We start from the raw sequence: 17,071 nt of genomic DNA, 5'->3' as shown, positions 1-17,071 counted from the left end.
CAGATCAAGGTTATATTCAGAGTTCTCTCTGCAAAAAATGTAACCATGAAATTTTTATTTTGTATTGGTTGAATAATGTAGCTGTTATTTCGTAAATCCCTTTAAAATTTAAAAAAAATATGACATTGGACCTGTTTGCCCTGGCCGTCCCATTTTACTCTGCCTATGAGGTAAAAAGAACCAGAAAACAAATTTTTGTAAAACAGCAAAAAAAACATTTCTACAATGATGGGAGTTTTTCGGAGCATAGTCAGAGAGTTGTTTCTTTGATATGTGTTATTTGTTTTGATGAAATTCTTTTAGTAAGAACTTTATTACTGAATTATATGTAGTACTTTTTTATCTATGTTTTATTTCTGTTTTTCTCGCTTTTGTAAAATTCTAATCAATTTTATTTATAATTAATTTAAATAAAAAAATAGCACTTGTTTGTTTATTATTATAATTTTTATTAATTTTCGAAAAACCGGGACAATCAGGGACAGAAGATCTAAATCCGGTACAACATTTTTTTACATTTATATGTTATTAAGTTATTAATTATTATTGAATTTCACTATTATCGGTTATAAAATTGTATATTTTGAAAAAAATTGTAGGATTTGTTAGTGATTTGATTTTTATAACATTCGAAATTGAGGCTGAAATCTCGCGTGTTTTCTGACCCCTTTAGAAAAACCCGGGACACAAGATGGAAATCCGGGACAGTCCCGGCCAAACCGTTACATATGGGTCACCTTACCCTTGTGCCCCGTCCTACCCCATCTACTTTATAAATATATTTTTACAAATTATAAATCTATTATCTATATATTGCCTGTGTCTCAGAGCCCTGAAAAGTATCCTCAGCTTCTCAGCCGTAACATTATTCGGTGCCGTCACGGTCGCCGGCGTCGTGGCAATCGCCTTCTGCTTGTATATCGGAGCGTGGTCGAATTCGCGGACGGCAACGGGCAGCTCCCTTATGCGCCCGCCGCGGTTTTGGAACATGACCAACGTTTCGCCGACCAAGCAACGTTTGCGGGAATATGCCGTGTTACGGGCGATGTCGAGTTCGGTACAACCGCCATTTGGGGGCGGCGGCGATGCTATAGCTATATAATTGATATATGTAAGTTATATAGAGTATAGTTAGTAGAATAGATTATAACCCCATCCCATAAGTTTGACTTTCCATAAAAATTACGACATCCTATTGCTATATTGTATAATTACTATACAGGTTGTCCCAAAGCTGAGCGTCATCCGCAACTGAGTGACAGAATTCATTGTAATCATCATGAAAATTTAAAAAAAAATATTCCGTGCGGTTTGATTTTTTTTCCAATTGCAATCCGAATACAGTATAGACCTATGGGCAATTTGGTTTATATCATTCACTCACTCACTCACTCATACACACACACTTTCAAACAAACATAAAATTATGATCATAAATTTTACTATGTCAATAGTTGCAAAAACAATCCGATGAGTGATTTGCCAATTCTGTTCATTTCTGCAAAGATGTGGTAGTGCTAAAGGTCTTCAGTATTATTTTTGGAAAACTTTTTTTACAATCTTATTGAAATTGGTGACTCAAGAATTTGAATGATGTTCCAGGTTTTAAAAATATTGAACACTGTTTATTTTTATAACTGCTTTTGTAAATTCTATATTCAGATCGTCGTGTTTGAAAGTTATGTGCTTTTATGTATAACCTAGAGCTTCAGTCAACTGTAATCAATTATGAGTAGTTGTGGATAATTTTTATTATTTTTATTTTTGTTCATCTAAACTATGGAACCGTAAGCCTACATAACATTTCTCAAACCTCAGTCAAATATAATGACAAAATTGCTCCTAAATGTTTTCTAGAACTAATCTCTTTTTAATATTATCAATTTGAAACATTGAAACTTAGTCGATTTTGAAAGACCCTCCTTTAACCAAATGCTCTAAAGAGCCTTTCAAAGTTTAAACCATTAGTTAAGGATTGTAGAAATGATACAATAATAGTTAGTTTCATACTTAAAAAGATGTCAGAATCGTGGTCGTTGTTAGAAAAAGAAGAGACAAATTTTGGCTCAGACACACAACACTGTTTTCACCAATTTTGATGTCAAACGAGTCACGATGACTTGAAGAGATACGAAATGGAGATCAACATCGACAAATCGAACCTGATGACAATATCGAAACAAGATGAGCCACTAAGGATCACGTTAGGAAATCGAGAATTAGAAGACGTGGGCCAGTTCAACTACCTGAAAAGTAACCTGACCAGAGACGAATACTGCACGAGAAAAATCGAGGCAAGATTATAAGTGCCAAGGAAGCATTCATGAAGAGAACACTACTGATGAGCAAACTGAGTCTCGACTTGGAGAAGAAACTAATATTGTGTTATGTCTGAAGCAAAGCTATGAATCAATCAGAGACATGGACTCTAAGAAAGGCCGACAAAAACTATCTGGAAAGTTTTAGAATGTGGTGCTGGAGACGAATGGAGAAAATAAAACAGGCAGACAAAGTAACAAATAAAGAAGTCCTGAGCACGATTCTGAAAAGGAAAGGAAACTGGATCGGACCCATTTTGTAAAAAAATGCCTTCTACATGACGTCATCGGAGGTAAAATAGAAGGATTAAAAGAATTAGGCAGAAGAGAATATAGCAGATGATTCATGACTTACGAGATAAGAGAAAATACAGGGAAGTGAAAACCGTAGCACTAGACCAAGAAACGTAGAAGCATAAGTTTGGAATAAAAATGCATAAAAATCAATAAAAAAGTGAATAATTGTAATAAAATGGTAATGAGACCAATAAACAGGGAAGGGTAAGAAAGTATGTAGTTTATTTGCAGTGCTTTCATACCATGGACTTGCCTTCGGACACACTACTATTTATTATTTCTATACTGAAAAACAAGTAAAAAATAATCACCTAAAATAATTTGTTTTACAAAAAATCTTTCAAAAATGCAATACTATACGTCGAGAACAAATCTAATATATCAGTAACAATTATGTAGAAAAACCATATTCTTGAGAATTGCTATGAATACAAATGAAACAAATGAAAAACATTCTCGAGAAACATTACATGCTATAATAGATGTTAAGACGTTATTCTGCATTTCCGTGAAAAAAATATCGAGCGCCTACATTGAATATAAATGAAACTCGCTTATAGAAAGTAATACGGATCATGAATATGACCATTGATGGATTGCACAACATCAATCAACGTGGAAAATAGATATTGTACTTTTCTAGATATATGTTTATCGGTAGGATTAACTTTGATGATAATATGATAATAGACCAGAAAATGATCCTAATTAAATTGAGGAAATTGAACCGATTTAAAAATTTTCAACGTGTGTCCTGATCGAGTACAGAAATTCGTACAGATAGTTTTGATGAGAGGACAAATTTTGGCTCAGATACACAACACTGTTTTCACCAATTTTGATGTCAAACGATTCAGAATAACTTGAAACGCCAAAAAACTAATTTTCATAAAAAGTTTCAAATGTTCAATTTTCAGAAATTTCCAAGACTTTGTAATAATTCCTTGTTTTCCAATATATTTTTTAATTTTTACTTATTTCTTCTAGAAAAAAAATCGTTCAACGTGTTTTGTCTTCCAATTATCATTAAAATTGTTAAATGCAGACTGAATGCGATCATCTTGTATAAGTAGGTAGAATTCGCCCACATGGATCACCTTTAAACAGTCAGTACATACTACAGTTAGATTAGTCACCGATGCAAATGCGGGTTTGGATAAATCTGGCACAGAGAGATAACTCAGATACGCCTTGTCGAGCATAATGTCATACTTTGTTCAATTAATTATATTTGAAGTGTGTTGGGTCATGCTTTTATATGAGAAAATAGATGGGCACATTTATTAACCAAGAGCAGAAAAGAAAGTATGATGGAGGAGAGAAGTCAATATGAAATTCAGGTCAGGGCAAGGATTGATAAAGTAGAAGTTGTGAAAATTTATCGAAGCTATCGAAACTAAATTGTAGTATTTATTATATCAAATTTCATACAACAAATATAAAGAACCTCACATACGTGCAGAATTATACTTCAAATTTTTTTAGTAACAAAATAATTCTCGATTGGCATCAACAACTATTTTATAGTAGATGTCAGCAACAAGAGCAGTATTTATAGAAAAATTCAGTGACAACCTAACCTAACCAAAAGATTGATAATTTGCTATTTGCTTTGATATTTTGCCTAAGAAGAGATTCGACAAAAACTGTTCAAAAGCTCAAGTCTTTTTCATAGTCGAGATGGGTATCTCTGATTTTATCTCAGATATTATCTATCTATACACTTTAATAAACAACAAAAATTCAAGTATATGATTCAGAACTTGTGCTTATTTCAGAAAATCCTGAAATTAGATGCATTATATAAACTCGTCATTTTAACCCTTTGGTTTGGCGGCTTGCTGACTCGTACAGCAGGATCACTCCTGGGTTAGAGTATAAGCGACATTAGAATTTTGAAATTTTTATGGTGACATATTTTTTAAATTTTTGTTTTATTTTTTTGTCAAACCGATCCGAGATGGCGGCTATTTGCAGTTTCATATTTGGTGACAGATGAAAAACAAACATGGATATTGGATATATTACATTCCTGATCTATTGAACATAAACTCTTGAACATGATTTCATTAATATTTTTGATATAGTTATTCTTGTACCAATAGACGTATTTAAATTCATAGTTGGTATGAATAAATTATTTTAAAAAATGTGTTATTTACTTTTGAAAATTCATAAATTCATAATATTTCTCAGAAAATGAGCTACTTTCTTAATACTATTTGAAACAACATTTTCTGTTGGTCTAGTAATTGACAAAGTTTCAGGCGTATTTTTAAATAAAAAAGGCGTACGAAATGAAAAAAGGAGCAAATCATTATTTTTATGTAGTTGTTACGAACATTAATAAAAAATGAGAAATTAGCATTTTTCAGTCCAGTATTTTTTTTAAATACTACCAAATGATATTATAGCACGATAGAATGATTAATTAGCAAGGTAGTTACAAGACTAGAATGAAATTTGCTATAAAAAACCTTACAATCATCCCTTTCTCAAATAAGCAAAAGTTATTTTAAATATACAATCTAATTTGTAAACTCATAAGAGACAAAGAATAAATATGTTTCATAAGAAGAAAATAATTATATTATTACTAGCTGACCCGGCAAACGTTGTTTTGCTAAATAAGGTATATTCTAGACAATTTCTAGAGAATCAAAAATATTAATACTTTAAGTGTATAAGGATGTGTTGTTTGAATGCTATATACAAGTATTATAAAAACAATAACCCCATTGGTTCCGGATAATCCGAAGTCCGGATAATCCGAAGTCCGAATAATCCGAAGTCCGGATAATCCGAAGTCCGGATAATCCGAAGTCCGGATAATCCGAAGTCCGGATAGTCCGAAGTCCGGATAGTCCGAAGTCCGGATAGTCCGAAGTCCGGATAGTCCGAAGTCCGGATAGTCCGAAGTCCGGATAATCCGAAGTCCGGATAATCCGAAGTCCGGATAATCCGAAGTCCGGATAATCCGAAGTCCGGATAATCCGAAGTCCGGATAATCCGAAGTCCGGATAATCCGAAGTCCGGATAATACGAAGTCCGGATAATACGAAGTCCGGATAATACGAAGTCCGGATAATCCGAAGTCCGGATAATCCGAAGTCCGGATAATCCGAAGTCCGGATAATCCGAAGTCCGGATAATCCGAATTCCGGATAATCCGAATTCCGGATAATCCAAATTCCGGATAGTCCGAATTCCAGATAGTCCGAATTCCAGATAGTCCGAATTCCGAATAATCCGAATTCCGGATAATCCGAATTCCGGATAATCCGAATTCCGGATAATCCGAATTCCGGATAATCCGAATTCCGGATAATCCGAATTCCGGATAATCCGAATTCCGGATAATCCGAATTCCGGATAATCCGAATTCCGGATAATCCGAATTCCGGATAATCCGAATTCCGGATAATCCGAATTCCGGATAATCCGAATTCCGGATAATCCGAATTCCGGATAATCGAATTCCGGATAATCCGAATTCCGGATAATCCGAATTCCGGATAATCCGAATTCCGGATAATCCGAATTCCGGATAATCGGAATTCCGGATAATCCGAATTCCGGATAATCGGAATTCCGGATAATCGGAATTCCGGATAATCCGAATTCCGGATAATCCGAATTCCGAATAATCGAAATTCCGGATAATCGGAATTCCGGATAATCCGAATTCCGGATAATCGGAATTCCGGATAATCGGAATTCCGGATAATCGGAATTCCGGATAATCGGAATTCCGGATAATCAGAATTCCGGATAATCGGAATTCCGGATAATCCGAATTTCGGATAATCCGAATTCCGGATAATCCGAATTTCGGATAATCCGAATTCCGGATAATCCGAATTCCGGATAATCGAATCCGGATAATCGAATTCCGGATAATCGGAATTCCGGATAATCCGAATTCCGGATAATCCGAATTCCGGATAATCGGAATTCCGGATAATCCGAATTCCGGATAATCGGAATTCCGGATAATCCGAATTTCGGATAATCCGAATTCCGGATAATCGAATTCCGGATAATCGAATTCCGGATAATCGGAATTCCGGATAATCGGAATTCCGGATAATCCGAATTCCGGATAACCGAATTCCGGATAATCGGAATTCCGATAATAATCGGAATTCCGGATAATCGGAATTCCGGATTCGGAATTCCGGATAATCCGAATTCCGGATAATCGGAATTCCGGATAATCCGAATTCCGGATAATCGGAATCCCGGATAATCGGAATTCCGGATAATCGAATTCCGGATAATCGGAATTCCGGATAATCCGAATTCCGATAATCCGAATTCCGGAAATCCGAATTCCGGATAATCCGAATTCCGGATAATCCGAATTCCGGATAATCGGAATCCGGATAATCCAAATTCCGGATAATCGGAATTCCGGATAATCGGAATTCCGGATAATCCGAATTCCGGATAATCGGAATTCCGGATAATCGGAATTCCGGATAATCCGAATTCCGGATAATCGGAATTCCGGATAATCGAATTCCGGATAATCCGAATTCCGGATAATCCGAATTCCGGATAATCCGAATTCCGGATAATCGGAATTCCGGATAATCCGAATTCCGGATAATCCGAATTCGGGATAATCCGAATCCGGATAATCCGAATTCCGGATAATCGAATTCCGGATAATCCGAATTCCGGATAATCGGAATTCCGGATAATCCGAATTCCGGATAATCGAATTCCGGATAATCCGAATTCCGGATAATCGGAATTCCGGATAATCCGAATTCCGGATAATCGGAATTCCGGATAATCGGAATTCCGGATAATCGGAATTCCGGATAATCCGAATTCCGGATAATCCGAATTCCGGATAATCCGAATTCCGGATAATCCGAATTCCGGATAATCCGAATTCCGGATAATCGAATTCCGGATAATCGAATTCCGGATAATCCGAATTCCGGATAATCGAATTCCGGATAATCGGAATTCCGAATAATCGGAATTCCGGATAATCCGAATTCCGGATAATCGGAATTCCGGATAATCGGAATTCCGGATAATCGGAATTCCGGATAATCGGAATTCCGGATAATCCGAATTCCGGATAATCCGAATTCCGGATAATCGGAATTCCGGATAATCCGAATTCCGGATAATCCGAATTCCGGATAATCCGAATTCCGGATAATCGGAATTCCGGATAATCGGAATTCCGGATAATCCGAATTCCGGATAATCGGAATTCCGGATAATTGGAATTCCGGATAATCCGAATTCCGGATAATCGGAATTCCGGATAATCCGAATTCCGAATAATCGAAATTCCGGATAATCGGAATTCCGGATAATCCGAATTCCGGATAATCGGAATTCCGGATAATCGGAATTCCGGATAATCGGAATTCCGGATAATCGGAATTCCGGATAATCGAATTCCGGATAATCGGAATTCCGGATAATCCGAATTTCGGATAATCCGAATTCGGGATAATCGGAATTCCGGATAATCCGAATTCCGGATAATCCGAATTCCGGATAATCGGAATTCCGGATAATCCGAATTCCGGATAATCGGAATTCCGGATAATCCGAATTCCGGATAATCGGAATTCCGGATAATCCGAATTCCGGATAATCGGAATTCCGGATAATCGGAATTCCGGATAATCCGAATTCCGGATAATCCGAATTCCGGATAATCCGAATTCCGGATAATCCGAATTCCGGATAATCCGAATTCCGGATAATCCGAATTCCGGATAATCGGAATTCCGGATAATCGGAATTCCGGATAATCCGAATTCCGGATAATCGGAATTCCGGATAATCGGAATTCCGGATAATCGGAATTCCGGATAATCCGAATTCCGGATAATCGGAATTCCGGATAATCGGAATTCCGGATAATCCGAATTCCGGATAATCGGAATTCCGGATAATCCGAATTCCGGATAATCCGAATTCGGGATAATCGGAATTCCGGATAATCCGAATTCCGGATAATCCGAATTCCGGATAATCGGAATTCCGGATAATCCGAATTCCGGATAATCGGAATTCCGGAAAATCCGAATTCCGGATAATCGGAATTCCGGATAATCCGAATTCCGGATAATCCGAATTCCGGATAATCCGAATTCCGGATAATCGAAATTCCGGATAATCGGAATTCCGGATAATCCGAATTCCGGATAATCGGAATTCCGGATAATCGGAATTCCGGATAATCGGAATTCCGGATAATCAGAATTCCGGATAATCGGAATTCCGCATAATCGGAATTCCGGATAATCCGAATTCCGGATAATCCGAATTCCGGATAATCGAATTCCGGATAATCCGAATTCCGGATAATCCGAATTCCGGATAATCCGAATTCCGGATAATCCGAATTCCGGATAATCCGAATTCCGGATAATCCGAATTCCGGATAATCGAATTCCGGATAATCGAATTCCGGATAATCGAATTCCGGATAATCGGAATTCCGGATAATCGGAATTCCGGATAATCCGAATTCCGGATAATCGGAATTCCGGATAATCGGAATTCCGGATAATCCGAATTCCGGATAATCGGAATTCCGGATAATCGGAATTCCGGATAATCGGAATTCCGGATAATCGGAATTCCGGATAATCCGAATTCCGGATAATCCGAATTCCGGATAATCCGAATTCCGGATAATCCGAATTCCGGATAATCCGAATTCCGGATAATCGGAATTCCGGATAATCGGAATTCCGGATAATCCGAATTCCGGATAATCGGAATTCCGGATAATCCGAATTCCGGATAATCCGAATTCCGGATAATCCGAATTCCGGATAATCCGAATTCCGGATAATCCGAATTCCGGATAATCGGAATTCCGGATAATCGGAATTCCGGATAATCGAATTCGGATAATCGGAATTCCGGATAATCGGAATTCCGGATAATCGAATTCCGGATAATCGGAATTCCGGATAATCCGAATTCCGGATAATCCGAATTCCGGATAATCCGAATTCCGGATAATCGAATTCCGGATAATCCGAATTCCGGATAATCCGAATTCCGGATAATCCGAATTCCGGATAATCGAATTCCGGATAATCCGAATTCCGGATAATCCGAATTCCGGATAATCCGAATTCCGGATAATCCGAATTCCGGATAATCGGAATTCCGGATAATCGGAATTCCGGATAATCCGAATTCCGGATAATCCGAATTCCGGATAATCCGAATTCCGGATAATCCGAATTCCGGATAATCCGAATTCCGGATAATCCGAATTCCGGATAATCGGAATTCCGGATAATCCGAATTCCGGATAATCGGAATTCCGGATAATCGGAATTCCGGATAATCGGAATTCCGGATAATCGGAATTCCGGATAATCGGAATTCCGGATAATCCGAATTCCGGATAATCGGAATTCCGGATAATCCGAATTCCGGATAATCGGAATTCCGGATAATCGGAATTCCGGATAATCCGAATTCCGGATAATCGGAATTCCGGATAATCGGAATTCCGGATAATCCGAATTCCGGATAATCCGAATTCCGGATAATCGGAATTCCGGATAATCTGAATTCCGGATAATCGGAATTCCGGATAATCCGAATTCCGGATAATCCGAATTCCGGATAATCCGAATTCCGGATAATCGGAATTCCGGATTATCCGAATTCCGGATAATCCGAATTCCGGATAATCGGAATTCCGGATAATCGGAATTCCGGATAATCGGAATTCCGGATAATCCGAATTCCGGATAATCCGAATTCCGGATAATCCGAATTCCGGATAATCCGAATTCCGGATAATCCGAATTCCGGATAATCGGAATTCCGGATAATCGGAATTCCGGATAATCCGAATTCCGGATAATCCGAATTCCGGATAATCGGAATTCCGGATAATCGGAATTCCGGATAATCGGAATTCCGGATAATCGGAATTCCGGATAATCGGAATTCCGGATAATCGGAATTCCGGATAATCCGAATTCCGGATAATCGAAAGTCCGGATAATCCGAATTCCGGATAATTTTTTTTTATTGTTTGAACAGCATCAGAACTCCTATATGTTCTATAACCGAATAAAGTGTGTGTTAAAATCCAGAGTGTTGTATTGTTCATATTTAACATTTAACATAATATATATATATATATATATATATATATATATACCCGGCAAACTTGAAACGGGCAGGTGGCAAAAAGATTTAAAGCCTTATTATAGTTTTAAAGGTATTTTACAAAATAATTACATTTTTAACTAATGCTTAAAAACTACCAACGGAAGAAAATACTTTTATTATGGATTCTCAAAGATTACCGTTTATCTCCCCCATTTCAAAGATTACCGTTTTCAAATCAAGCTTGTAGCTGGCTATAAATCTTTTTTCCTGTACTTTCAAATATTGTTGTTAAACAATGCTTAACTTTACTGATTTTTGACAAATCGGTGGTTGGCCTTTTTAACCCAGGACCATCATATATTACTATCTATTCTGCAATAAATTCTGGGAAATTATAACTGGAAAAGATTACCGTTTTCAAATCAAGCTTGTAGCTGGCTATAAGTCTTTTTTCCTCTACTTTCAAATATTGTTGTTAAACAATGCTTAACTTTACTGATTTTTGACAAATCGGTGGTTGGCTTTTTTAACCCCGGACCTTCATATATTACTATCTATTCTGCGATAAATTCTGGAAAATTATAACTGGAAAAATGTTATTCGACAAAGGATGATAGAATGGACAAAGGTCCATTCGATCGATACCAAATTTAGGTTCTGAATTTAAATAACATAAATAAAAAATAATATAACAACCTAGAAAATGTTTTATAAATACCAATGAGCATATAATTATACAAATAAGATCTTTCAGAGCACCGTGTTTGAGAAAAATATGCCAAAAATGCATTTTCATATTAACATATCGAAAAAGTTTATATTTTGAGTCTCTAGTAACACTCGGGGCCCGTTTACTAACGTTTTTGTATATAAATAAAACTACAAACAAAACTACTTACTACAAATTTATCACAAATAAATAATATTCGCGTAAAACATCCTATTAAACGTAATTGAACATCATCTGTCAAAAGCGTTTGACATTTCACGAAATTGCCACCGTCCATTGTTCTATTTAAATTACGCTTCTACAAAAATTTTCAAATTATAAATGTAAAGTTTCTACGCGGATTTGAAATAATTTCTCACCTTTTGGACATTCTCTGGATTGGCACGAATTTTTCAAGACTAAGACTGGCCAAATCGATTCAGCCGTTTTCGAGTTTTATTCGGACATTTGAAAGAGAGCTCCATTTTTATATATAAGATTACCTATCAGGCGAATTTGATATGATGTTTGTACTTACCATAATTCATTTATAATTAAATAGTTGAAAAAAATATATATATTTTTTTTAATAACTGCTGATCCTTTTTTGAAATCCTTGAATTTCAAATACAATGTCTTGAAATAAACTGGAAATATACTAAAATATACTGGAAATATACTTAAAAGTTTTCATGATTCATTTCATACTTACTTACATATATTCAAATCACAGATATAGAATTTTATCACTTCAACAATAGAAATAAATAAAATAACCACATGTAATAATTCTTTGAAATCACACCCATAAGACTATTGCAAACTGCATCAACAAAAGTTTCAGAAATATTAATAATAATATTAATAATAATTACGAATAAAAATATCCAATATAATTATATAGCAAGCATAATCAGGCAGAACATAAAATTTCATTAATATTAAAAATCTACATCAATGGAAATCAAAATCAATTATCAAAATGACTTACCATTCTGCAATGACTGGATACAGCACTTCATTGTTGACTTTGAATCTGTAAAAATTGAAAACAAACTTAATTTTTTTTACATTTTTTGAAATCACAGTATCTATAAATACATATTCACTTTATAAAAAAAATATTGCTAATTTTAAAAATAATTTATATTGAACAAAAATTGATAAAGAAATGGTAACTGATTTCTGAAAATTCTGAATTAATCTTAAGAATTGAAATCTAACCAAAGGCAGAAATAGCACCAATTTACTTTCAAAGGAAAAAATATCGAATATTCCTTGTTTTTGCTAAATTATAAATAATCGAAGTTACATATTGTGTATGTGGTTTACAACAATTTGTACTGTATGAGTTTGTAATTTTTAACATTTATGTATTAAAAATTTAGATTAAACAGAGGAATTTTGAATTCACACATACAATAAGTATATGCACAAAATAATTATATTTTTTAAACCATATAATTTAAAACAAATTTATTATTAGAAAATATCTAACAAATGTTTTGCCTTAGCTAAAAGTGTAAGTTATTTAGATTATTTTTGTTTGTTGAAAATATTTAATGTTTCTAGCCTATTATTATATATTTTGCGCGCAGAAATAGATTCAACATAAGCCATAAACCAAAATCGTTAACCTAATATTTATTTTCGAACATCGTGCAAAATATCAGTTAAAGGGCCATTAGTATGTATATATTTAATTTAAATCGTTTTATGAGACCATGTAACTATTTTCGAAATATTTCGACGCGTCTAGCGCTTACTTGATAATTACTGATAACGCTAAAATGGATTGTGTTTGTAAACATTTGCATATTAGTGGAAAAATAATAACATTTGTAATATTTAAAGTTGTTTATGAAATGAATAATTTAGTTTTAAACGGTTCAACAAATGTTTTACTTTGTTATTACTAATAATTGACTTTAATGACTATAAATAAAAAACAATTATAAAAAATAGTGCAAATTTCGTGCAGTTATACAATACTTCATGTTTGAGATCAAAAAACTTGAATAATAATTCTGTTGTAAAACGTTTGTTAAACATCTATTAAAATACAAAAACCATTTTTAGTCCCTTTCTTACTGATGGAATACTGCATTCTTTATTATGATTATTATTACAATTTAGTTTTTGTTATTTTTTCTGCAGAAATGCCCAGAAAAGCTTTTTTCACGTAAAAATATGTATTTAAAGTGAAAATGGATATCACTACTGCTTGATATCACTATGCAAACAACATAGGTTTTAAACCCCGTCGGTTTCTGATCTCAACATGAATTCCTTTCTGATTTGAACAGTATTTTTTAATTTTCTATTATGTTCTAATTGTAAGTAAAATAGACTTAAAATGCTGTTCTTGCATTTGACATCAAAACATCAAACAAAAACTGCAAGGAGGTAACTCTATTCTCAAAGGCATCAAATAATAATAATGAGGCAAATAATAATAATGAGTGCAAGGATAAATGCAATAGTTTTTTTTTATTACAATCTGTCACGATTGAATTTTTGAATGAAAGGCAACTTAATAACTGTCCAATCCAGTTATGACTAATTAACTATACTCGAAGTATTATTATTATTAGGTCTGTAAAAAAATCATTTTTCAAAAAACCAAATATCAATTATGTAATTCTGAACAAATTTTTGTGTTTATGCATATTGGAAATCTAACCTAACCTGTCTACCTAAGAAATAGAATGTTTTGAAATTAATTCTACAAGGAGTGAAAAAAATCGTAAAAAATATAAATGTACATAAAGAGATATCTCAATTTCAAAAAATCAAGATATTACTCTCGCTTTTCCTATAATAACATACGCCTTAATTATGTGAAAGGAGTTTTGCAAGTTTCACAGAATCGATTCAACAGAGAAGCCTATAATTTTAGAATGATTTAAACAGGAGCAATAATTTTCTTGAAAACATCGATACCTTTTTGGGAATTTTAATAAGCAACATTTTTTTTAGTTCTTCAGTTTGGCTCGCATACACATACACACATACTTCTACTAACTTAGTGTCAAACTATGCAGAATAACTTTTGAAATGGAAATAAAATTAGCAAATAGAATTTTTTGGCAAAAATACAATGCTTTTTTTTGGGAATTTATATTGTCTAATTATATTCTTAAGCTTCCACCATATAGGGCTTATATAAGTACATCCTGGTACAACAAACAGCAGATAAGTACTTTAACCTAAAGTTTGCTACAAATCTGCAAATCAAATATTTACTTAAACAAAGTTTAGGCGGAAATTCATATTTTGTTTACATTTCACACCGTCCATTATTTACTTCCGCTATTTTAGCATAAGATGTTTATTCCTGATGGTTGTTTACAATAATAATTACTCATATCAAATTGTTTGTTATCTTCGACTAAAGTACAAATAATTGCAAATTTATACATTCAAATAAATTCGAACGACAATTTTTTCTTGTGTACGTTTCGTCTACAACCTTGAATTAAATCAGTCAATAACTTTCGTGGTGTCCAAAAAATTTTCGTTGACATTTGATGAATACAAATTGCTTTGGAATTGATAAGTGATTTTTAATATATTAGACATGGCATCGGTAGTTTTTGTAAAGAAATGAAGAAAAAAATCTTTACCGTTATTATTTGATTTTAAGCCTGTACCCTTGTATATTTACAAAAAAAAACTTTAGGTATTTTTGGGGACAATATGTAAATAAGTTCCGAAAGGTTACTAAGCAATAAAAATTTCCGCTATGGAGTAAAGTTAAAATAATAAGTTTGAAATTAAATAGCAAATTAAAAATGCTAAAACAGATATAAAAGATTATTGTTTCAATGATAGTGAAATAAATAAAAGTAGTCCATCGCAAAGAAGCTTTTTTTCCAGAGATCTCCAAAAATTTTTGGCCGAAGCATTAGAATTAGGGTTTGTCAGTTTTCAAAAACCGGTTTTAAAAACCGTTTTTTTGGCGAAATTTATGGAATTCGAACACTTTTTCGGTTTTTTAGTGAAAAAAGTCGGTTTTTACAGTATAAATCAAAAATGATAAGTATAGCCAAATATAAAAGATAGATTAAAGCGTTTTGATATCTTATCAGTCTGCAATAGTTCCCAGAAATGTTTTGTTTATATTAATTTAGATTTTTATACCAGTGTATATTTTAATTTAAATCAGTGTGACTTTTTCTTGAAGAGAAGTTTGTTTTAACAAAAAAATCCGAGGTTTTTAGACGTTTCAAGTCATTCTGAATCGTTTGACACCGAGAACCTGACTTGCTAATTTCCAATTATTTAGACGTTTCAAATCATTATGAATAGTTTGACATCGAAATTGGGGAAACTGACACAGTTTTGAAGTCATTCTGTATGGCTATTTATATATTAAATATGTCATAATATAAAGCATTAGAAGTTGAAATTATTTTACAGGAATCGAATCAAGCATCAGAATTAGATAGCAAATGTTACTTTATCTAATTATATGATAGATGAAATGTGAAATATTATTTTATTTTAATCAATCTACCAAATTTCGATCAGCCATAAGTCTACAACTTGATTTAGGTTTCTGGTTAACGGAAGCCAGGTGTGCTCGGGTACTTCACAAGGTTACCTGTTCATATCATAAAGGTTCGTATTCTAAGAAAATTAGTCAATGTGACGACCAAAGTTTCAACTAAAGGTTAATATCCCCATCAAGGGTTCAGAAGGAACCATTCAAGACTACAAATTGGTTAATTAAATTTTATGTACGGAATTATTACGAATAAAATATACATATTTATTTCATAATTTTGTTGAACGTTGAAGCTTGGAAGAACATACTAATTATAATAATACATAGACATAGACATAGACATAGACATATATATATATATATATATATATATATATATATATATATATGTGTGTGTAAATAGAGTATTATTATTATACTAGTATTGGACAATAAAAAAAATCAACTTTTTTTTAATATTCATTTTTGTACATTTTTAAGCTACTAGTCAAGCATAAAGAATTTTCGAAAATTTTCCATTTTATTCAAATTTAAGTAAACCCTAAGTTACTAAGGCAATCATGACATAATTTCATGATATTTAATTTTTTTTTTATATTTAAAAATTTAATTTAAAAATGATAAAATTAATTATTACTCACTCTTCTATCCCGGGAAAAGTAGCCTCCTTGGTTTTAAGACCACTGTCGCTGTTTTCTCCATTCTGTAAAGATAAAAAACATTAAAAATAATCGGCCATCACGTATCAGTATTATTTTTTGAGGTCACTCGGAACAAAACATTGGCAATCAATATTCTAAATTTCGTAATATTATCGATTGTGTACTGATAAGTAAAACGGTTGCAAGATTTTTTATTCTACATAAGCAAACGATGGGACAACTTGCGTAATGGTCCTAGAGATACTTTTTCAATAACGAATCAATTGCGGTTTCTTGGCGGTAATTTCGAATTGTATCATTAGTAATAATACATAACAATTATTATAACATTATATATATATATATATATACATAACATTATTAAATACCAAACATAAGTTCTGGATTCACATACGAGTATAAATCTAATTTGAGGTTTTTTATTTCGACATTAAAATATATTATT

The 17,071-nt window shown here is 33.6% G+C and overlaps 1 protein-coding gene across 1 annotated transcript in view; it reads right to left on the bottom strand.

Moving 5' to 3' along the window:
* Positions 1-17,071, bottom strand: part of LOC113384610 (xaa-Pro dipeptidase-like) — a 187,403-nt gene that overhangs the window by 46,593 nt on the left and 123,739 nt on the right. The window contains 2 exon segments of the mRNA XM_026622358.1: positions 12,446-12,490; positions 16,606-16,667. Of these exon segments, the coding sequence (XP_026478143.1) occupies positions 12,446-12,490; positions 16,606-16,667 (107 nt within the window).

Source organism: Ctenocephalides felis, unplaced genomic scaffold (genome assembly GCF_003426905.1).
Source record: "Ctenocephalides felis isolate EL2017-DRISC unplaced genomic scaffold, ASM342690v1 CF-g0.4_SCAFFOLD_03571, whole genome shotgun sequence".
NCBI lineage: Eukaryota > Metazoa > Arthropoda > Insecta > Siphonaptera > Pulicidae > Ctenocephalides > Ctenocephalides felis.
Note: the sequence above shows the minus strand (reverse complement) of the source record. Positions and strands in the feature narration are given on the sequence as shown.